The sequence below is a fragment of the Nipponia nippon genome, unplaced genomic scaffold (assembly GCF_047370975.1).
Source record: "Nipponia nippon isolate SJK-2023a ecotype South Korea unplaced genomic scaffold, ASM4737097v1 scaffold_6, whole genome shotgun sequence".
Taxonomy (NCBI): Eukaryota; Metazoa; Chordata; class Aves; order Pelecaniformes; family Threskiornithidae; genus Nipponia; species Nipponia nippon.
Window position 1 is genome coordinate 10,961,732 of NW_028262380.1, and position 17,380 is coordinate 10,979,111.

Consider the following 17,380-nt stretch of genomic DNA (forward strand, 5'->3'; position numbering starts at 1 on the left):
AAATGGGAAGGGGGTGTTTAAAAAGCGTTTGAGATGGGAGGAGGAAAGAAGGAGATATTCTGAGTTTCCTGCTGTGGGAAAATGTAGGAAGAACGGCATTTCACTGACTCTGAACTAAAGGAGAGGGGAGCTCAGTGCACTGGATTTTTAGGGAACAGAATATATGGAAGGAGCTTCTGGTGTGCTTAGGGAATGCAGGTAGGAACTGTAATTACTTATTTCTCAGATGTTTTAAAGGACATTTTTCATTGTGGTCTATTTCTTGTTGTCTGAAGCTTTTAAGTGTTTTGCTTTTTTTTTTTTTCTAGTCATGGAAAACACTTTTTCATTTCTTTGCCCTCATAACTTTAATACAGTAAGTGCATAACTTTAACAAACAGAGCAAGAGCCCCTGGATAAAGCTGTTTGGGAACCATCTAGCTACATCTGTCTTCATCAGAAAATGGTGATTCTTCTAAACTAAAAGAGCTTGCTACTATATATTACCAATTTTGACGGAATTTCTGGTCACAGTAAAAGAGAATCCTCTCAGAATATCTAACAGCCTACTGCTAGTAATTCACATGCAATAGGAAAAACATAGTTCACACCATGTTCTTCCAGATTGAAATTTCATACAGATTTATGTGCACATCTCATATTTTGAGAGAGTGTTTTAAACACCAAGGATGTAATTTAATTTCTGTTGTTGGAGCTGTTTTACATTGCACAAATATTCATTAAAATAGGGACTTGGTACTTTCCGTTAATTGCAGAAAGATGTCATAGTTACTGGCCTAAAAAGTCAATTTTTCTCTCATTATGTCTTAGTTGGTATTCATTAGTGTATATAAATCGAGTAGCACCAACAAGAGGGATTGAGAGGCTCTCTGTGTTACCCAGCGTCCTAATTGTTAAAGCTGTTACTTTGGATGGGGAAACTTACATTCTAGGTCATGATATGAATTGGACAAAGAAACAATCTGTATTAAAATCTGTATTTGGATGAATGCCCTTACTACATGTAGCTATTTGGGTGTGGACTGCTCTCGGTTCATTGCTTCTTTTCACTTTGAAATCTCTTTTTTTTCCCCTCTGCATGCCATAAGAGAATGATATCCTAGCCACCAGGAGAAATACCAGCCCAGAGAAGAATTTAAAAAACTTCATAAGTCAAAGTAAAATAGTTTTGAGGTGTTTTGATTTCAGTTCTAACTTTAACGTTGCTGCTGCAGCACTTTTCCCAAGTACTGTTACACTAAGTGTAGTAGAACACAATGTTGTTAGTACATGTTTAGATTATTTCAGGCCATCTATTTAGAGTTGCTGGAAGAGGAAATAACAATACCAGGAAATTCTTAGAGACTCCACCTTTGGAATAATGATCATGAACGTATTATACAGGCTTCTCAGTTGCTTTTGTGTTCTTTCCAGTTATCTTAGCAGAATGGATAAGGTACTAACCCAAACATGAAGTCTGAAAATTAATACGCTTCTCTGAGCTTGTGGGTTTGATTCCTGCTGGCATCCGACTTAGTCTTCTAAACTGAGCAGTATAAGTAGGTTCCATGCAGTTTCTTTTATGGGAATATGCGGAACACTGTTCATTTGCTTATGGGTCTGAAGAAGGCTGTATTTGTATTTTTTGTGAAAGTCTGAACTTGTTCCTCTTGTCTTTGGAGCTGTAGTGTGTGAAATACCAGACGTGAGTTTTGCTGTCTTCTGCCATAAGGTGGCATGATTTCTTTGCAGTTTTTTTTTTTTTTTAAAGCTATCCAAGAATAAAACATATTTTTTAAAATATATTATTTTAATACATAAAAACAATGATTGCAAGAGAATATTTCACTTTTTCTTTTAAATTGTTAGATTATGGCTGGCTATACATGCACAGACAATATTCTTATAAGATTAGAATTAGCTGTAATGATACAGTTGCCCCTCCTTAAGCATTTTCCTCTTACCTGCAGAAGCTGTATTATACATAGAAGAAAACAGACAAGTTTGTAGGATTAACCTCTAGGTGCTGTTTTTACTAATAGAACCTGTATAGAAGATTATCTTAAATCTTCAAGGATCAAAATAGGATGAGAGTGTAAAGTGAATGAATGCAGTTATGCTACAACTATGGTGCAGAAAATGTCTCACAAAACACAAAATATACCATTTTATTTCTGCACTGTGGAAATTGTGCTTGTTCACACCAGGGCTGAATATGATTATCTTGCAAGTTGGAACTGAATTCAGAAAATTAGCGTGTCTAGTATATGCCTTAATTATGTTGTTTTCACAAGAAATTTATTTAGAACTTTTTCTTTGTTAAATTACAAGAAATCTGTTTTTATTAAGAACAGATTCTTATTTTGCACGTAGTAATAAATTTTCCTATGTGAATAATTTGTTTTTGTGAAATAGTGTCGATTAACAACTATGTTAAAATTCTGTGATTTCCACCAATTTTACTTTATAGCATGTTTCCTGGTTCATATTTGCAAGGTGTAGCTTAGGCTAAATGGAACTTGCCATGATTTAGGATTATTTAATATTTGGACTAATGAGAGAGCATGATCCTATCTTTCTTGCTACTTTTCTTCCCCGCAGGTAAGTGCCACTACTACCATCCTCTTTCACGATTCTTTCCTGGCAAAGACATTGTTTATAGATTTATAAACACAGTAAAGGTGACTCTGTGAGACTGCAGAGACTAGAACACTGTCTTTGTAAATTTTTACAATTAAACAGAGTAATCTTTTTACTCATCAGCAGTTTTGGAATGAGATTCCATAACACTTTCAACCATAGCTCATTCCATTAATTTTTCTTGAGGTCTGTAAAAATGGGGGACCCTTGCAGTGTTCCCTTGAAGTCAACAAATTTAGGTTCCTCCTCGACAAGGAGAACATTCAAAGCTGTTGTGTTTCCTGAAATTCATTGTGGCACTTCTACTTCTGGTATTTCTACGGGGTTAAAAATAGGGCGGAGTAGTATCATGAAAAACATACTATCTCAAGCAAACAACTGTCAAGCTCTTTGAGTATTGTTAAATAATCTTTTAATGTAGAGATCTTTTTAAAATTAAAGAGTATTTAATTCCTTTAACTAAATATCAGGACAAAAAGATGGCTATTGCTGCTTTTCTTCTTGTCCTCATCCCGTTTTGGTAACCTTAAAGCTATATCCTATATGAAAAAGGACATTTGTTGGATCACATTTCTAGAGTTTAGTAATGTTTTCAAAGTTGGAATGTATCATAAATTCCTTTTAAAAATCAGTGTGAGGAATTTTGTTAGAATGTTCTATCTTAATTATAACCATTAATAATGTAGTACTATTAGCTGTTATTTTAGATAATAATGCTTGATTTTTTTTCTGTTTTGTTAATTCCACTGAAGCAACTTTTTTTTGCATTTCATCTGCTAATTGAAAGCATACAACACATCTCTTTGGTATGAGGTTTTTATACTAATGAATGACATGTCTCTGCTGGATATTAGCTTTGGCATCTGTGGGTGGCAAAACCCCCTAAACGCTCATTTGACTTAATAATGAGTTTTTAAGTGGGTACCTGTCTTTGTTTGACTGATTTAAATAATCAGACAAAGCTTACACACGGAGATAATAACTTATATTAGACCAACTAGTATACTAGGAAAATCAGACAAGAAGAGCTAAACATGCCCCAAACTTTTCCCACCTTGTCAGTTGATCCAATAAAAAGTATTAACTCTCCCTGCAGAGCTTGCTTCTCTGACGTTCTTAGATCATCACCACGGCCACAACGCCACCACTACAGCTAGTATAGTTACATGATTTAAATCAAGAGGCCTCTTCATTCTCAGCTTATAATTGTGAATTTAAAATTTGAAAACAATGTATATTTTTGTCTTAGATTTCACCAATTTTTTTAAGCTATGATAACTTGTCATGGGCTTCCAGTATACACGGCTTCCACTGTGTACTACCTTTAAGTATTGCATCTTTTGCATGTATTTTGTCCTAATTTTTATCTAAGATGTAACTGGCCAATTGACAGTTTTGCTGTCTGCTTTCATGAAGGTGGAGAAAAGGCCAGTTTGAAATAAAACCACATGCAAGAATAAAATCTCCATTTTTGTATGTAAAAGGTAGTCTTGTATTTTTAGCACGCTAACAATAGAGTTCTTAAAGGGCTGCTCCTGTCTCATATGTGGATATTCTGAAGTCTGAATGCTAACACAGTCCAGCCCCTAACACTGCTGGTTTGGAAGCCTCATGGATCTGTGACCACAGAACAGGTTCTTTGTTTCTCTTTTCCATTTGCTAGAACCTGCCTGGAGTAGCAGTGAATGACAGATCCTGTTTCTTGGTCCGTGCCACCAGGGGTCAGCTTTTGAAACAGTGCAAAGCTAAGATGTGTGCTTACTGATTTTACAGTCTCTTGCTATAATAGCTCAAACCCTTTTGCTGAACTGTAATATATAGCTTTAAATAGTTTAAGTTAGTCATGACATTAAACATTTCTTTACCTTGAATTACTGTAGCGTATGTGGTCATGGGGCTGATCCGTAAGGCTTTGAAAGCAACCAGTGGTTTCTGCCAGGCATTCTGCTCTGTTCAGGCCTTTGACTGTTACGGTCCTGGCTGGAGTTGTTTACCCACTGTGCTGCATAGTGGCCGCACACCTCCGCTGGTAAATGAAACAGCTCCAGGACACGGGGGCAGGCAAGGGATTGCAACATTAGTACTGTCACGTTGTTAGAGTCGTCATTTATGTGGCTTCGTCCTGGGCCAACTAGTATTTTCTCAAATTTTGGACATGGTTTAGAAGTTAGCCCTAACAGCTAGCATCACTGTGCCCAGCAGGCAGTTTGGATGCAACCAACTTGATTGATAGGAGGTTGGGAAAGCTTGGTGGTATGATAGTGGCCAGAAAGCACCGTCTGTCTTTGGAATTACGCAACAGCTTATGGTGCTATTTATTTGACTAGTACAGATACAGCTAGTACGTCTGTAGGTTACCATCATCTCATTCTGGATGATGCTTGTGTTATCCCTTAGACTTTTTTTTTGGCTGTCATCATTCTTAGTGTGTCTTAAAGACTTCCAAGAGCATCATTTTTTTCACATTTGGTTCTCTAGACTGCTCTATTAAGAATTTCAAACTCCCTTCAGAGTACTCTAGAGGATCTTCTCCAGGCTTTTACTTTGGCATGTGTGATCTTATCAGGTACCTTAGTTATATCCATTGTTACTGCCTAAAGAAGGAAAACATTATGATAGCAGTATACATTTATTTATTTTTTCCACAGATTGTGCACTAGCATTAATGTTAAGCCTTTGCTGGTATTTTATACTGTACCATAATTTTTAAAAGATTACCAATATATGCTCTTAAGCTTTCCTTACATTTATAGACTTTATAATGCAAAGTTCTTATGCTCTTCACACTGTTTTGTAAAGTATCTGACAAAGGTTGATTGGTCAACAGATGAATACAGTTGTGTGTAACCTCTTCATCGTGAATTGGAGATACTTGTTTCTAGATACAATCCAGAATGTTAAACTGTGTGATTTTTTTTCCAGACACTGAGAAAAATGGGATTTGTTTTCTGTTACTGCAATTGGTAAAATGACCATACTTTGGTAATTTTACTGTTTACTGTTTTCTCCTGCTTTTGGATTATTTTCTTTATTTCAGATTCTGGAGAAATTTGCCATGTAAATTTGCCTGTAAAAAGCAGAGTAGTCAGAGAATGTGCTGAGAGCTGGATCTCATCTCTGCTTTCTTTGTGAGGTGCATATGGCAATGCTCATCACGGCAGCACTCATCCCATACTTTGGTGCCTGAGAAGAAACCAACAGTGTTGCCTAGGATGGATTCCATAGGGAACTCAGTCCCCATATGTGCAAAGACAGTTGGCACTGGATGGAGAAATTTCTCCCTGAGGAAGCAATCAGTACATTGTCTGACCCTGCCACTCAAGTGCTGTCCCAGCCTTATTGCCTCTGGGCTTGGCTGTCCAACACAAGCCAATTTCTGTCACAGAACCAGAGGCACAGTATGTGCTTTCAGGGACTAGATACGAACTTGTATTCTGCATAAATCCTCAGGCAGCAGGCCTTACTTCTTGTCAGTAGCCAGTACAGCCATTCTTGAGATGTGTGATGAAATGGACACAGGTGAATTCATAAGCTGTCAACGTCTTTGACGCAGTCCTATTTGTGGAACTACAAGGATCAGTCAGGGTGAACAAGTTAAAGTAACAACCTGAAGCTACAGAGGGGCCATATCCTTTAGTTCAGCAATATAAGGTATCAGACCTTGGCTTTGGCTCTATTCCTTTGGTTCTCGTTTCCTTGAGTAGTGATGAAACAGTCAGTGCTCGCAGAACTGGGACTCTTGGTAGGTGGGAAACTTCTCAGGGGTGTCTTTCTCTGTAACCTTTGGTATCTAGCGTTCTTTTAAAACTGGGGTTATTCTCTTTGAACTAAAACCGTTTGCTCTTCTGAGTCTAATTCATGAGGCACGTGACTGGGATCTGCACTGGGATCTGTTACTGAAACCCAGAATTATTTGCTGCTTAAGGCTGGTCCTTGCTTCTGTTTCTTATGTTACACTTGTTGATTCAAGAGCACCTTTTAAGGCTCCTTCCAAGAAGGTGAGCAGTGAGGTGACGTTGCTCAAGGTAATAAGGACAAGAGCAGTCTCTGAAGATGAGAGCAGGCTGCTTTCACAAGACTGAATGACTGGACAAGAAAATGGCAGATGAAAATTATGCAGATAAATGTAAAGCAATGCAAATGAGGCAAAATAGCCCTAGCTTCATATATCAAATGATATATATGTCTCTGAGCTGACTGTTTCTTCTCAGGAGTGAGGTCTTTGAGTTACACGAGAGAGCTGCATGAACACATCAGCTCAGTACAGTAGCAATGAAGCAAAATCCCGCATTATGAATTATTAGGGAAAGAATAGAGGAAAAAACCCACATAATGATTCCATTGTATACATCTGTGATTTGCCCACACCTGGTCTCTTTATTTAAAAAATGTTATGATATATTAGAAGTAGAAAAGTTTCAGAAAGGCGTAAGCAAGACTACAAAATCATGGGTGGCACAGAAAAAGTAGTTGGGATTGACTTGCTCACTGTCTCCTTCGGGACAAGAAGTCAGCACCATTAATTAAAGGTAGCTGGAGCCAGGAGCAAAACAAACAGCAGAACACGATTGTTCATGCAGGAGGTGAGTCGATCTGTGGGACGCCTCGCCACCGGGTGCTGTGGATGCAAGATATTTGCATGTCCTGGGGGAAAAGTGGACAAGTATTTGGAAAAGAGAGCCACTGGGGATTATTAAGAAGACAACCCACACCAGGTTCAGGAAATCTCCTGAACTAAAAATACCTGGAGTCTGGGAGAATGTAATCAGGGAAATGTCCTATATGTTACCCTGTGCTACTCGTTGGTAGACATCCGTGTGTGGCCGCTACTGGAAACGTTAATACTGGGTTTGATAAACGCATGTTCTCAACTGATTATGTTCTTAGACTCAAGGATGGATGTTGCTTCTCCTTAACTGCGGGATTCTGGGTTGTTCTCTCGGCAAAGGAAGCTGCGTTACCTTTCACTTGGTGTAAACTTGTTTTTGTTTGCAAAGTAGAGGGCTCGCTGACCACAGCATTTGCCAGCGCAGTGTAACTGCCGTGGGCTCAGGGAGCACTTACTGTTTGTGCTACAGCTCTCTGAGGGAGAGGGCACCTGCAGCTTTCCTGGTTAGAGCTGCTGCTGCAAAACAGATTCCCCGTGCAATTCCCGGGTGGGAAGGAGGACCTGGGTGACTGGTTTCATGCCTCTCTGTTCCTGCCCTCCCTCCGCTGCTCTTCCTCTTACCTGGTATGTCTTTTTGTCGTGTCGCCTGCTAACGGGGGTAAGGAGGGATTTTTGTTCCGTGAGACCTGGTTAATGTTAGGGAATGAATGAAGGCCTTATTGAATGAACGGAATTTGTATTTCTAGAGTATAATCACAGAATACCTATGGCACAAATGATAGCACTGTAGCTATCCTGAATTGCTTCTGACCCTGTCTCCATGCTTAAACTGCTGGGATTTTGGCTAGGAGTTGGTACCATTTAATTTTCACTGTCGTCATGGTTTTATCAGTCCAGTGAAGTTCTGTGGAGCTTCTATTAGATGAGCTACTGCTTTTTATGCAATACTAAATCATCAAAACATTTCTTCTGTTCTGCTGATACGTAAAAATACAGTAAAAATCCTATCCTCTCTTTCCCTCTGGACCGAGGAACTGCAGACGGATGGTACTTCAGCATTATTTGTTGGGCAGAAAGCGTGTGCATTTCTTCCTGAAAATACACAGATATTGCTGGTCTGTCTGGAGAGTAGGTGTGGTATTGAAAATTATAAAATCATGTTTCACTTGAAACACGATCCCTGTAAATGCCAATGCCCTGCTTACTCAAAAGAACACGGAGCATTTTGGTAGGATGAGATAGATTGCATAATATGCATACATGTGATTGTAATCATACGGAGACACGTACCTACATGCCAGAAACTGAAAGAAATTTGCTGTTTGTCTTACAAGTTTTAACAATTTTTTTTAAAAAGTATTTTTAGATTGTATTTTAAGTATTTTTAGTAGGGATTGATGACCTAGTTAATTCAGATAATATGCTCATCAAAGGGCAATGTATTAAAAAAGAGAATACTTTGGAGGAGAAAACAATGTTGACTCAATGCTTAAACAAGTTTGGACAGACGTTTAAGACAGAGTCCTGTAGGCCCTTACCGACTGCATTGTACAGGAGCAGATTCCTCAGCAGCGTGCTCTTGTCTTTACAGAAGCTTTATTGTTACACAGGACCTGCCTAAACACCATTTCAAAAGCTGCCTGTTCCTTTTGATGGGAAGATACAGAACCAGTATTGAGGGCGGAGAATGTGCTGGGGAGGGAGGAGAATGGGAGAGGTGTTGATAGGGCAACAGAGAGAGAAGCCTCATTTTTTTACTGGACTCTGGAAGAAGTAAATATGTGTTCAGACAGAACGTAATAATAAAGTTGAAGGGACTGTTTCTTAACAATGAGCTATTAAACTATTTATACATGGAGAAAACTTTTACTGATAGTCAAGTGTCTGTAAGTATAAAGTTTTGTTTGTCTAAAGCGAGCAGAAAACAGGAATATGGTTTAATGAGTAGTCTTCCGAGCTAAGAAATCTTGCAGTGAAATATGATAAATAATGCTTCTAAGGATTCATTGAGGTTTTAAAGAGACAAAGTTCGTAAGTATAAGTATTTAAGTTGACTTTCTATTTAAGCTCTATTATGAAATTAAGAATACACCATTTTTATAGACTTGTTTTAAATCTCTCTTTAGCATTGTATTGTTTTTAAAATGTTGAGTGAGTTTAGTAGATATACAGATACTTCTCTAATTAAGTTTTTTATAAATCTTTCTGTTAATTTTCACTATATTTGCACATGTTTCCGTAAAGCAAGAATGTCATGTTAAAGTTACAAGTTACCTTCAAATTGTTACAGTGGTTTTTCAAGGTGTGCGGCTAAAGTGATTTTTTTCTTCCAGCTGGATTTTTATCCAATAAAACAGAATCCAGATGGTATGAGTTATTAAATTAACTGAAAATAAAGGAAAACTATTTATAGCATACAAAATTTCTGAGGTGTAGAGACTTCAGACCAGTTTTAGCTTCTTGTTGCTCAGAAAACACATAGTAAATAAAGGTCCTAGCTGTATTATCAGATTTTGACATTGTAGTCTTATTCTTTATGTCTGTATATCTCAGAGTATAATTGCCTTTAATGCTACAAGTATAGCAGCAAAACTGTCAGTTTTTAAAAAAGAAAAGGGAAAGAAACAATTACAAGGCTTAGAAAGATATATATATATTGTTTATTGTTTACTTAAAAATTAGTAGCATTCATGCTCAGTTTTACATTGATTTCCTCAAAATCTATTGATTCTTGGAGGCTCCATCTGCAGTAGTAGGAAATTCAGAAGCAGCTTAATATTGTTTCAGTGATCTGTCACTTAATCATATCCTCCTTAATATGTAATTTAATTTTAATTCACTTTTGGGCTGCGAGTCACCTTCTGTCTGGATATGCAAGTTATGCTGTTTCTGCATGTTTTTATTAGTGGAGAGAATTCAGTTGTCCTAAGACGTTGATCAACAGAAGGAAAAAAATAGTAATTATTTAAAAAACATTTTTTTAAGGAGTGTATTTTTTATTATCCGTTTACAGTCAGGCTCTACAGAAGTATTCTTCAAAGTTTACAATACACCTTTCAAAACCAAATATTTGTTTTCAGAGTAGATTTCTGGATGGCAAATCTTCCTGCACCTAACATTTCAAAACGTGTGCGTTGGTCTCAGCAGGGCAGGCCGACAGCAGGGGGCACTCGGCGCAGCAGTTTGCATCCAGTCTCGTCGCTGAATTTAATGTATGGGAAGTCTTGATGTTTTCCAAGGCGGCTTGTATTTCAGTTATTTATACACCAACAAATTGAAAATAGTTTGGCTTGAAAATAGTTTTCGTTAATATCACCTTGGAATAGGAAGGACTTTTATCTTTAAAATTGATAGAGGGACACCACAATGTTGTAAATAAGAGACTCTTCCCTCTTTTAATCAGTAGCACATATGGGGTCTGTTTATTGTTGAGTAGCTGACAAATGATTGACAGAATTATATCTGGACAGATAGTAGAAAATTCGGAGAGTTAGGAAAAAAATCCAGTTTATTTTATAGCAAACTTTTCTGAATTTGTGCGTAGGCTTTTTGATACTCCTGCTTTTTATTTCAGTAAGTAGGGTCAGTGAGCTAAATCATATTCTTAACAGATATTTTTTCTCTGGCTTTCATGCAAGTAGTTGTTACTTTGTTTAGTATGAGATAAAAAAAGAAATACTTGATATTGATGAGATTTAAGATTTTTGATGGTGCATTCTGCTAGTGTCAAATTTACTTTAGAAATTTGTGTGACCCGGAGCTGGTCCAGGGGATTGCCTCTTTCTCGTTGCCTGGTGTTTTTTGTGTGGGTTTTCTTCTGTTAGGAGTCAGGGATCTATTAAATCCTAATCATCTTTTGACAAGTTAAAACTTATCCAGGCTTCCTGTCATTCTGTCTTTCTCTCCAGCTTTTTCTGCTCTGCAAACAAATGTACAAAAGAAAATATGAGCAGGAAGTGGAGGGAGGGTAGAAGAGAAAAACAGATCAACCGTATCTGGGGTCTGTACCCCTTCCCACAGTTTAGCTTCTAAGCAGATGGATGTGGGTTTACAACTGTTGTCTTTGGTATATCTGAATAAGGTTTTTAAAGCTGTTGTGTCATATTTTAACACTTCCCATTAATAGCTTTGCAAATTAACGTTCCTTCTGCTTTTGACCTTTGAACTTTGAGTTGCCTGCCTGGTTTACAAATATGGTACACAAAATCACAAGATTTTGAATCTGGCAGCTGCTGCAATAACCTGTGAAAATGTAGAGGGATATGAATTTTTTTAAAGGGCTTTCAGAGTCACATGACATTTCATAGCCATTATCATTAACTGGTACTGTCTAATTGGCAGAGCTTATTTGCGGTGCTGTATGGAAAAAATGTGGACGTGCAACGCCGAGTTCAATGAAATAAAATCAACAACTCTAAAGGTCTGTTTAAACTAAGGGATTATTAGGTTTGTAACGCCAAGTATGAGTGCCTAGAATGTATAAAACATTGCCCACACACAGCGTTCCTAACAATGTTCACTACGGTTCCTCCGGTGAACTGCTAGTCTTGCAGCTACGTCCCATTGCACGTGGGGTTATTTTTCTCCTAATCATTCTTGTGTTCTTGTGGGTAACATCCTCACCTGCTAAAACACTGCTAGTACATTTGGTCTTTCTAGGGCATTCCTAGAGGACTTAGGTTGGGCATTAAGTAAACAGTATTGATAAAATTCCTTTTTTGTGTTACCCCAAAAGGCTGTTCACAGGAAAGTTCTCTAGGTATTTCTGATCCATTTGTGCTTTTTACTCTTTTACACTTGTTACAGTGTAAGGATTGTTATGCACCTGGTCAGCTGCATATTTGTGTCGCTGCTTGCTTAAGGTATTGACAGTGAAAATACATTCTGCATCCCACTTGGTTTAGTGTCAAGCAAAATGCAGTATTTAAACAGTTTGGCATTTTTTCTTTATAAAATTGTAATTTTTTAATACTTAACCACACATAGTAAAACTGTTCTTCTGTGCAGGTATCATAGGGCATTTGCTTCTTAAGTCCTAAAATAATGGAGGGTGTAAGTCGTAAAACACATTCATTCCTGTCTACCCACCCATTTGTTTCCATTGCATTTCTTCATGGTATTAAATACTTGTAGAAGACAGCACTCAAAAGTGCAGCGGTGCCTATTCAAACAAGTAATCGATCATAAAATGAACTTTGTCCATTGCAGCAATTTGCTTATGTCTCTGGAATGTTTGTTAAAGTATGCTTCTTCCATTTTCATCTGCAATTAGCTTAAAATTTCTTCTCTGATCTCTCTAAATTAAATGGAGAAGACTGAGTTTTCCTGTTAACCAAGTCTCTTCATCCTAAATCCAAAAATGGGAAGATGTGCAGGCTTGGACTGTCTTTTGCAAGCCAGTCTTACCATGAGGTCTTGAGTGAAGGCTCTTAGCTTCTTTTTGCCTCATTTTCTCTCTCTGTAAGTTGAAAGTAATATTTGCCTTCTTCATAGGGTTTTTTTATGTTAGGGGCACAACCTAGGAACTGTATGGCTGTGGGAGATTCCACATGCTGCATTGAACAAGGGAGAAGATTCCTTTTTCCTAAGCTACTACTAGTAAGTCCACCTTGGCTTTAAGGACATCCCACTAGCATCGACATGCCCACTAATCATTCCCCGTTTGCAATTCTGGTATTTCTTTTTGGCAGAAAATTGTATTCTGATTGCTTAAAAAATAACAGCAATGAATGGGTTAGGTACTATCGCTATTTACTTGTGAACAGCAGCAAACTTCATGAAATCCTATACTTTCCATATACAGTCTCTTGAAGACACTGCTGTCACAGGCAAGGTAATAGCACTTCCCTCTTACGTTACAAGTAGCCTATTTTGCTCTCTGCTCCTAAGGCGCTGTGCACAGAACTGTCTTGACATCAGTTGAGCATAGGCTTGGGTAGTGAGGAAGGAAGGGCAGAATATCAGTTGGTTTCTGAAAGGAGAATTTTGTCTTCAGTGACAATGGGCTGCTCCTAGGTTTAACCAACTATGCCAAGTTTCCTTGTACTGCGGATTTTTACATGCAATTTATAGTGTTAACCACTGAAAAGTTAAGCAGAATAGACCGTTTGAGGTCCTACTTTATTCTGGCTTGCATTATGTAAACCTCTGAAAACAGTGGTTTACTATGTAAATGTTTCTATAACTAATGTTAGGGTGATTAACTAATGTTTTTCTGAAAACTGTCTTGGAAATCTGTTTTATTGAATACAGGACTATCACACAATTCAACGTCATTTTATTTTCCTGATTTGTTATAGGAAACGTTATAAAATACAATCAGCATGATTTATATAAAATGATCTAGCTTTTCTGGTGAGAGATAATTGAGATCTAATCTGAATCCCTGACGAACCACAGCTTCCTGCATTGGCCTGTTGCTATGGGTAACATAAAGGGAGTAAAATAGAACTTCATACGAAATGCCTTTAAACTTTACTGGCATGTACAGGCATGGAACAGGGTTGAATTTTTTAGTTTAATCTTTGAGAAGCTGATGTGTTAAGGAAATGCTTTTTCCATATTAAGTGAAGATGAATTTAGGAAGAGTACTGTTAGGAAAAATAACTGCTGTTTCTTACGAAGAGCGGGTAAGTGATAATGAATTATATTTAGCTAAGGCAAGGCATTGTTGCAGTGAGAAATTAGAAGAGGCTATTGTTATTGGCAAGAAATTAGAGAAGAATGTTATCAGCTTCAGAATGCTTTTTTGCTTAGCCTTTAAGCTTTTTTACTTTAAAGTATTGGAGTTAAAATTCCTTTGTAAATGGAAACATTGGGTTTTATTATCAGAGAAAAGGCAATCTTATTGTACCAACTAACATTCAGATTTTGAGATGTATTTATGAACTGTGCCAAATATGTATAAAGCTAAAAAATCAGTATGTTTATAATCTGTGCCTATTTTTAATTCTGTGCAATGTATTTTGTATGTACTTTCTGTGCCATTATATCAATATTATATCTTTAGGTAAAACTGTATATATTTTGTGTTTATCTTTATCAAAATAATATTAGGGATGGATTTGGCATTGAGGCACTGTGTTTTATGTGTGATAAGGTTGGTTTTGCTTGGGGTAAAAAGTTGAACATTTATTTCTTAAAGGAATTCCAAATGTCACATAATTTACTGTTGTTTTTATAAATTCAAATATTTGACAAAAATATTTAACCTTCAGAGAAGAGTGTATTCAGTAAAATTATTGTACTGTAGTTATACTGTATTTTTTTTTTCCTTGGGAATTCTTACATCCTAAATACTTTTGTATTAACTGTTATAAATGCACTTCTTTGGTGGTAGAGAATTGAAAAGACAAATTATGTCAACAGTCCTCCTTTAAGTGGCATTCTGGAGGGGCATCCTTCTCATAGAATTCTAATCAGGAAATTAATTGCAAGAATATTTTGAAACGAGGATAAAAATGCTATGATATTACTCTAATATTTAGGAGAGAAGTACATTTGAGATTATTTATTTAGGAGGAAAATCTAGCAATAATTTGTAAGTAATGTGGCTTTATTTTTTATTTAAAATGTTAGAACAGTGTATACCATATTTTGAGACGTGATCTCCCTCTCAGAGATCATTGGAGTTCATGGCATTTGTACAATGTTAATGCTGTAATGCATTTAAGAGGATAAAAATACATGTATGTAATGTAAGTCCTGGAGTAATGTGACTGAAGATCTGGGGACCCGCTCATAATTCATTCCTTGGCAAAAGGAAAAGTTGCTTTAGGTGATTTAATAAGGAGTTTGAACAAAGCTAGATGCAAGCAGACGGTCGACTGAGTGATAGGCTTTCCCTGAGCCAAGTGACAGAATGTTTGAAAGTTGGCTATTTGTATTCAGACTGTAAATCTTCAGTGCTTCATCTCTTAAAGAACACAACAAGTTTCCCAAACTTATTCTGTATATTGAAATCATACGAGAAAATCAGTTTAGAAGGTTGGTGGAGCTAGGTATGCTGTTCCAAACTGAAAGGCTTAATTAGAGGGGCTTTTATAAAATAGTGTATAATATAATATTGTACTAGGTAAGTCTAACAGATTCTGAAGGCAGCAGTCAGGCAATTCTTTGGATGCAGCAAAAACCCAATGCCTGTATTGGAAGAAAGTGTACTTTAGAAAGGACACAGAGAGAGGTCATTTTTAATCCCCTTTTCTCTGAATCCTTCTGGATGCCCAGGAAAGAAGTAGATGTTCTATTTAGTCTGTGACTTGGTCATTGTTAGGGTAGGAGAGAGGAATACGTCTTCACCCTCCGTATAGATTTTATCCCTCCGCATCTCAGAAGGAGTTGGAAATAGATATGTCTTTTTTTTTGACTCAGGAAGGCATTCACCCACATTCTATTAGCGCAGATGACTTCATGTTGCTTCATTTTATTGCTAAGGCCTGGCATTTCCTAGTATGTGTCACCCCTCCCAGTATCCACATCTTTCCCTTTGTTCTACTCAAGTACTTGAGCATGACTTTGACTTGAATGACAAATCTTGTGAAGAAAAAGGATGTTTTTGTATTGTGTTATCTGGGTAGTCTGTACACATGGATTTATTTGCTCAATTATTTGTCTGGGATATGGGTAGGGTATTTTTGGGTTTTCTGCATCATGGTATTATGGGAGATTTTGACAGTAGTTAGTTTCCTGGGACCTGATCCATGTAAAATGGAACTAAGTGGATTTTCTGGATAAGAATTTCTGTCAACTGAAAGATGTCATCAGACTAGTTTCGTGCAGTGGTGCACACATCTAGCAGGTTATAGACCATGAAAGCTAAAAGATATAGGCTGTTTCAGCCTTATGAATTATTCTCCTTTATGCCCTCTCTCCCTTTTTACCCTGTTTTTGGGTGCAAGATGCTATGTTGTCTTTTTCTATTCTGGAAAAAAAAAATGTGCTCACAAAGTAGTTTTCTCCCTGTTAATTATTGTAAGCTAACACTCTTTTAGATTTGTTGCAAGCAGATCCTGAACACGACATCATGGGCCCTTCTGGTTTTTCCACCTAGCAAAGAGAGATGATACAAAGAGAAATTTTACATGTTTTCCCTTAATCAGAACTTTACGCTCTCTAATATATGCTAAAGCAATTGCCAGTTTACAGAGACCTAGAACATCTTTTATGGTGTATGATAACTGGGAAGCCACTGTTCAGCTTGCTGGCCCTGACACTGAGCTCCTCACTTGGATCACGGGGATCAAGATCTTGCCCTGAAGTCTAGGGAAGAGAGTTGCATCCTCCACCTCTGCGGGGTGTGCGTGTGTCTGTATACCTCAGCTGCTAATCCAGCTAGATGAGCAAGCAGAGTTCCCATGGTGAGAGATACTGGAAGACATTTTGGTTTTCCTAAACTAGATTTATTTTCTAAATTTTGGTAGTTTGTTACCATCAGACTCCTGGCATATACCATGAGCTTTTTCATAAACCAGTTTGGAAGTCAGGGTGATTTGAAGAACTGATTTCAGTTCTTATCAGGTTGTGAAAGACTGGAGAGTTGAATGCAGTTAGATTTTATCTCTGGGTGATAGTTCAGATGTACATTCACAAAATGACTACATGTATGTCCTGTCGTTTGGAATGAAATACTTAAATACTTTTTTTTTTAATCTTCACATTAGCCCTAACTGGCATGGGATCATACTCTGCCCTTCCTTATCTTTCAGAAATGGCTACATACAGGAGCTCTTCAATTTTATAGCTTTTTCATACATATGTTTTTTAATAGGTAGTTCTTAATATGTATGTGGTAAGTGTTAAAATTAATCAAATAATCAAACTTCATAGTAGATCAAATTTTGTCCTGAAGAGCCTCCAGTGGTGGTAAGCGCGAGTGCTGAAGAATGAAAAACAGCCCCCAACATATAGTGAATTTTTAAAATGAGATCATCGTAGTATTTAAAAAAATCTGGTCTTGCAACTTATACCTTTGGACAAATCTAGACAAGTTTCAGCTGAACAGTTTAGAAGAGAAACTGCTTTGTCTAAATGTGGACTGCATGCAATTTCTGCCAGGTTTATATTAAGATTTCTAAGTACTCACAAATGTGTTTTGAACATATTACTGTGAATTCTTACACAATAATTCCAAGCTTTAGTTTCTAGCTGGTTTTG

The 17,380-nt window shown here is 37.2% G+C and overlaps 1 protein-coding gene across 8 annotated transcripts in view; it reads left to right on the top strand.

The window, feature by feature from the left end:
• Positions 1-17,380, top strand: part of RGS12 (regulator of G protein signaling 12) — an 88,528-nt gene that overhangs the window by 25,278 nt on the left and 45,870 nt on the right. The window contains exon 1 of one of the 8 annotated variants that reach the window (XM_087736375.1): positions 64-198. The exons of 5 other annotated variants lie outside the window; for them this stretch is intronic. In XM_087736375.1, the coding sequence (XP_087592501.1) occupies positions 193-198 (6 nt within the window). In that variant the 5' untranslated portion in view covers positions 64-192. Of the gene's footprint in view, positions 1-63; positions 199-8,988; positions 9,115-13,107; positions 13,858-17,380 lie in introns of those variants that run through there. 2 more of the 8 variants (XM_087736374.1, XM_087736373.1) reach the window with 2 other exon arrangements.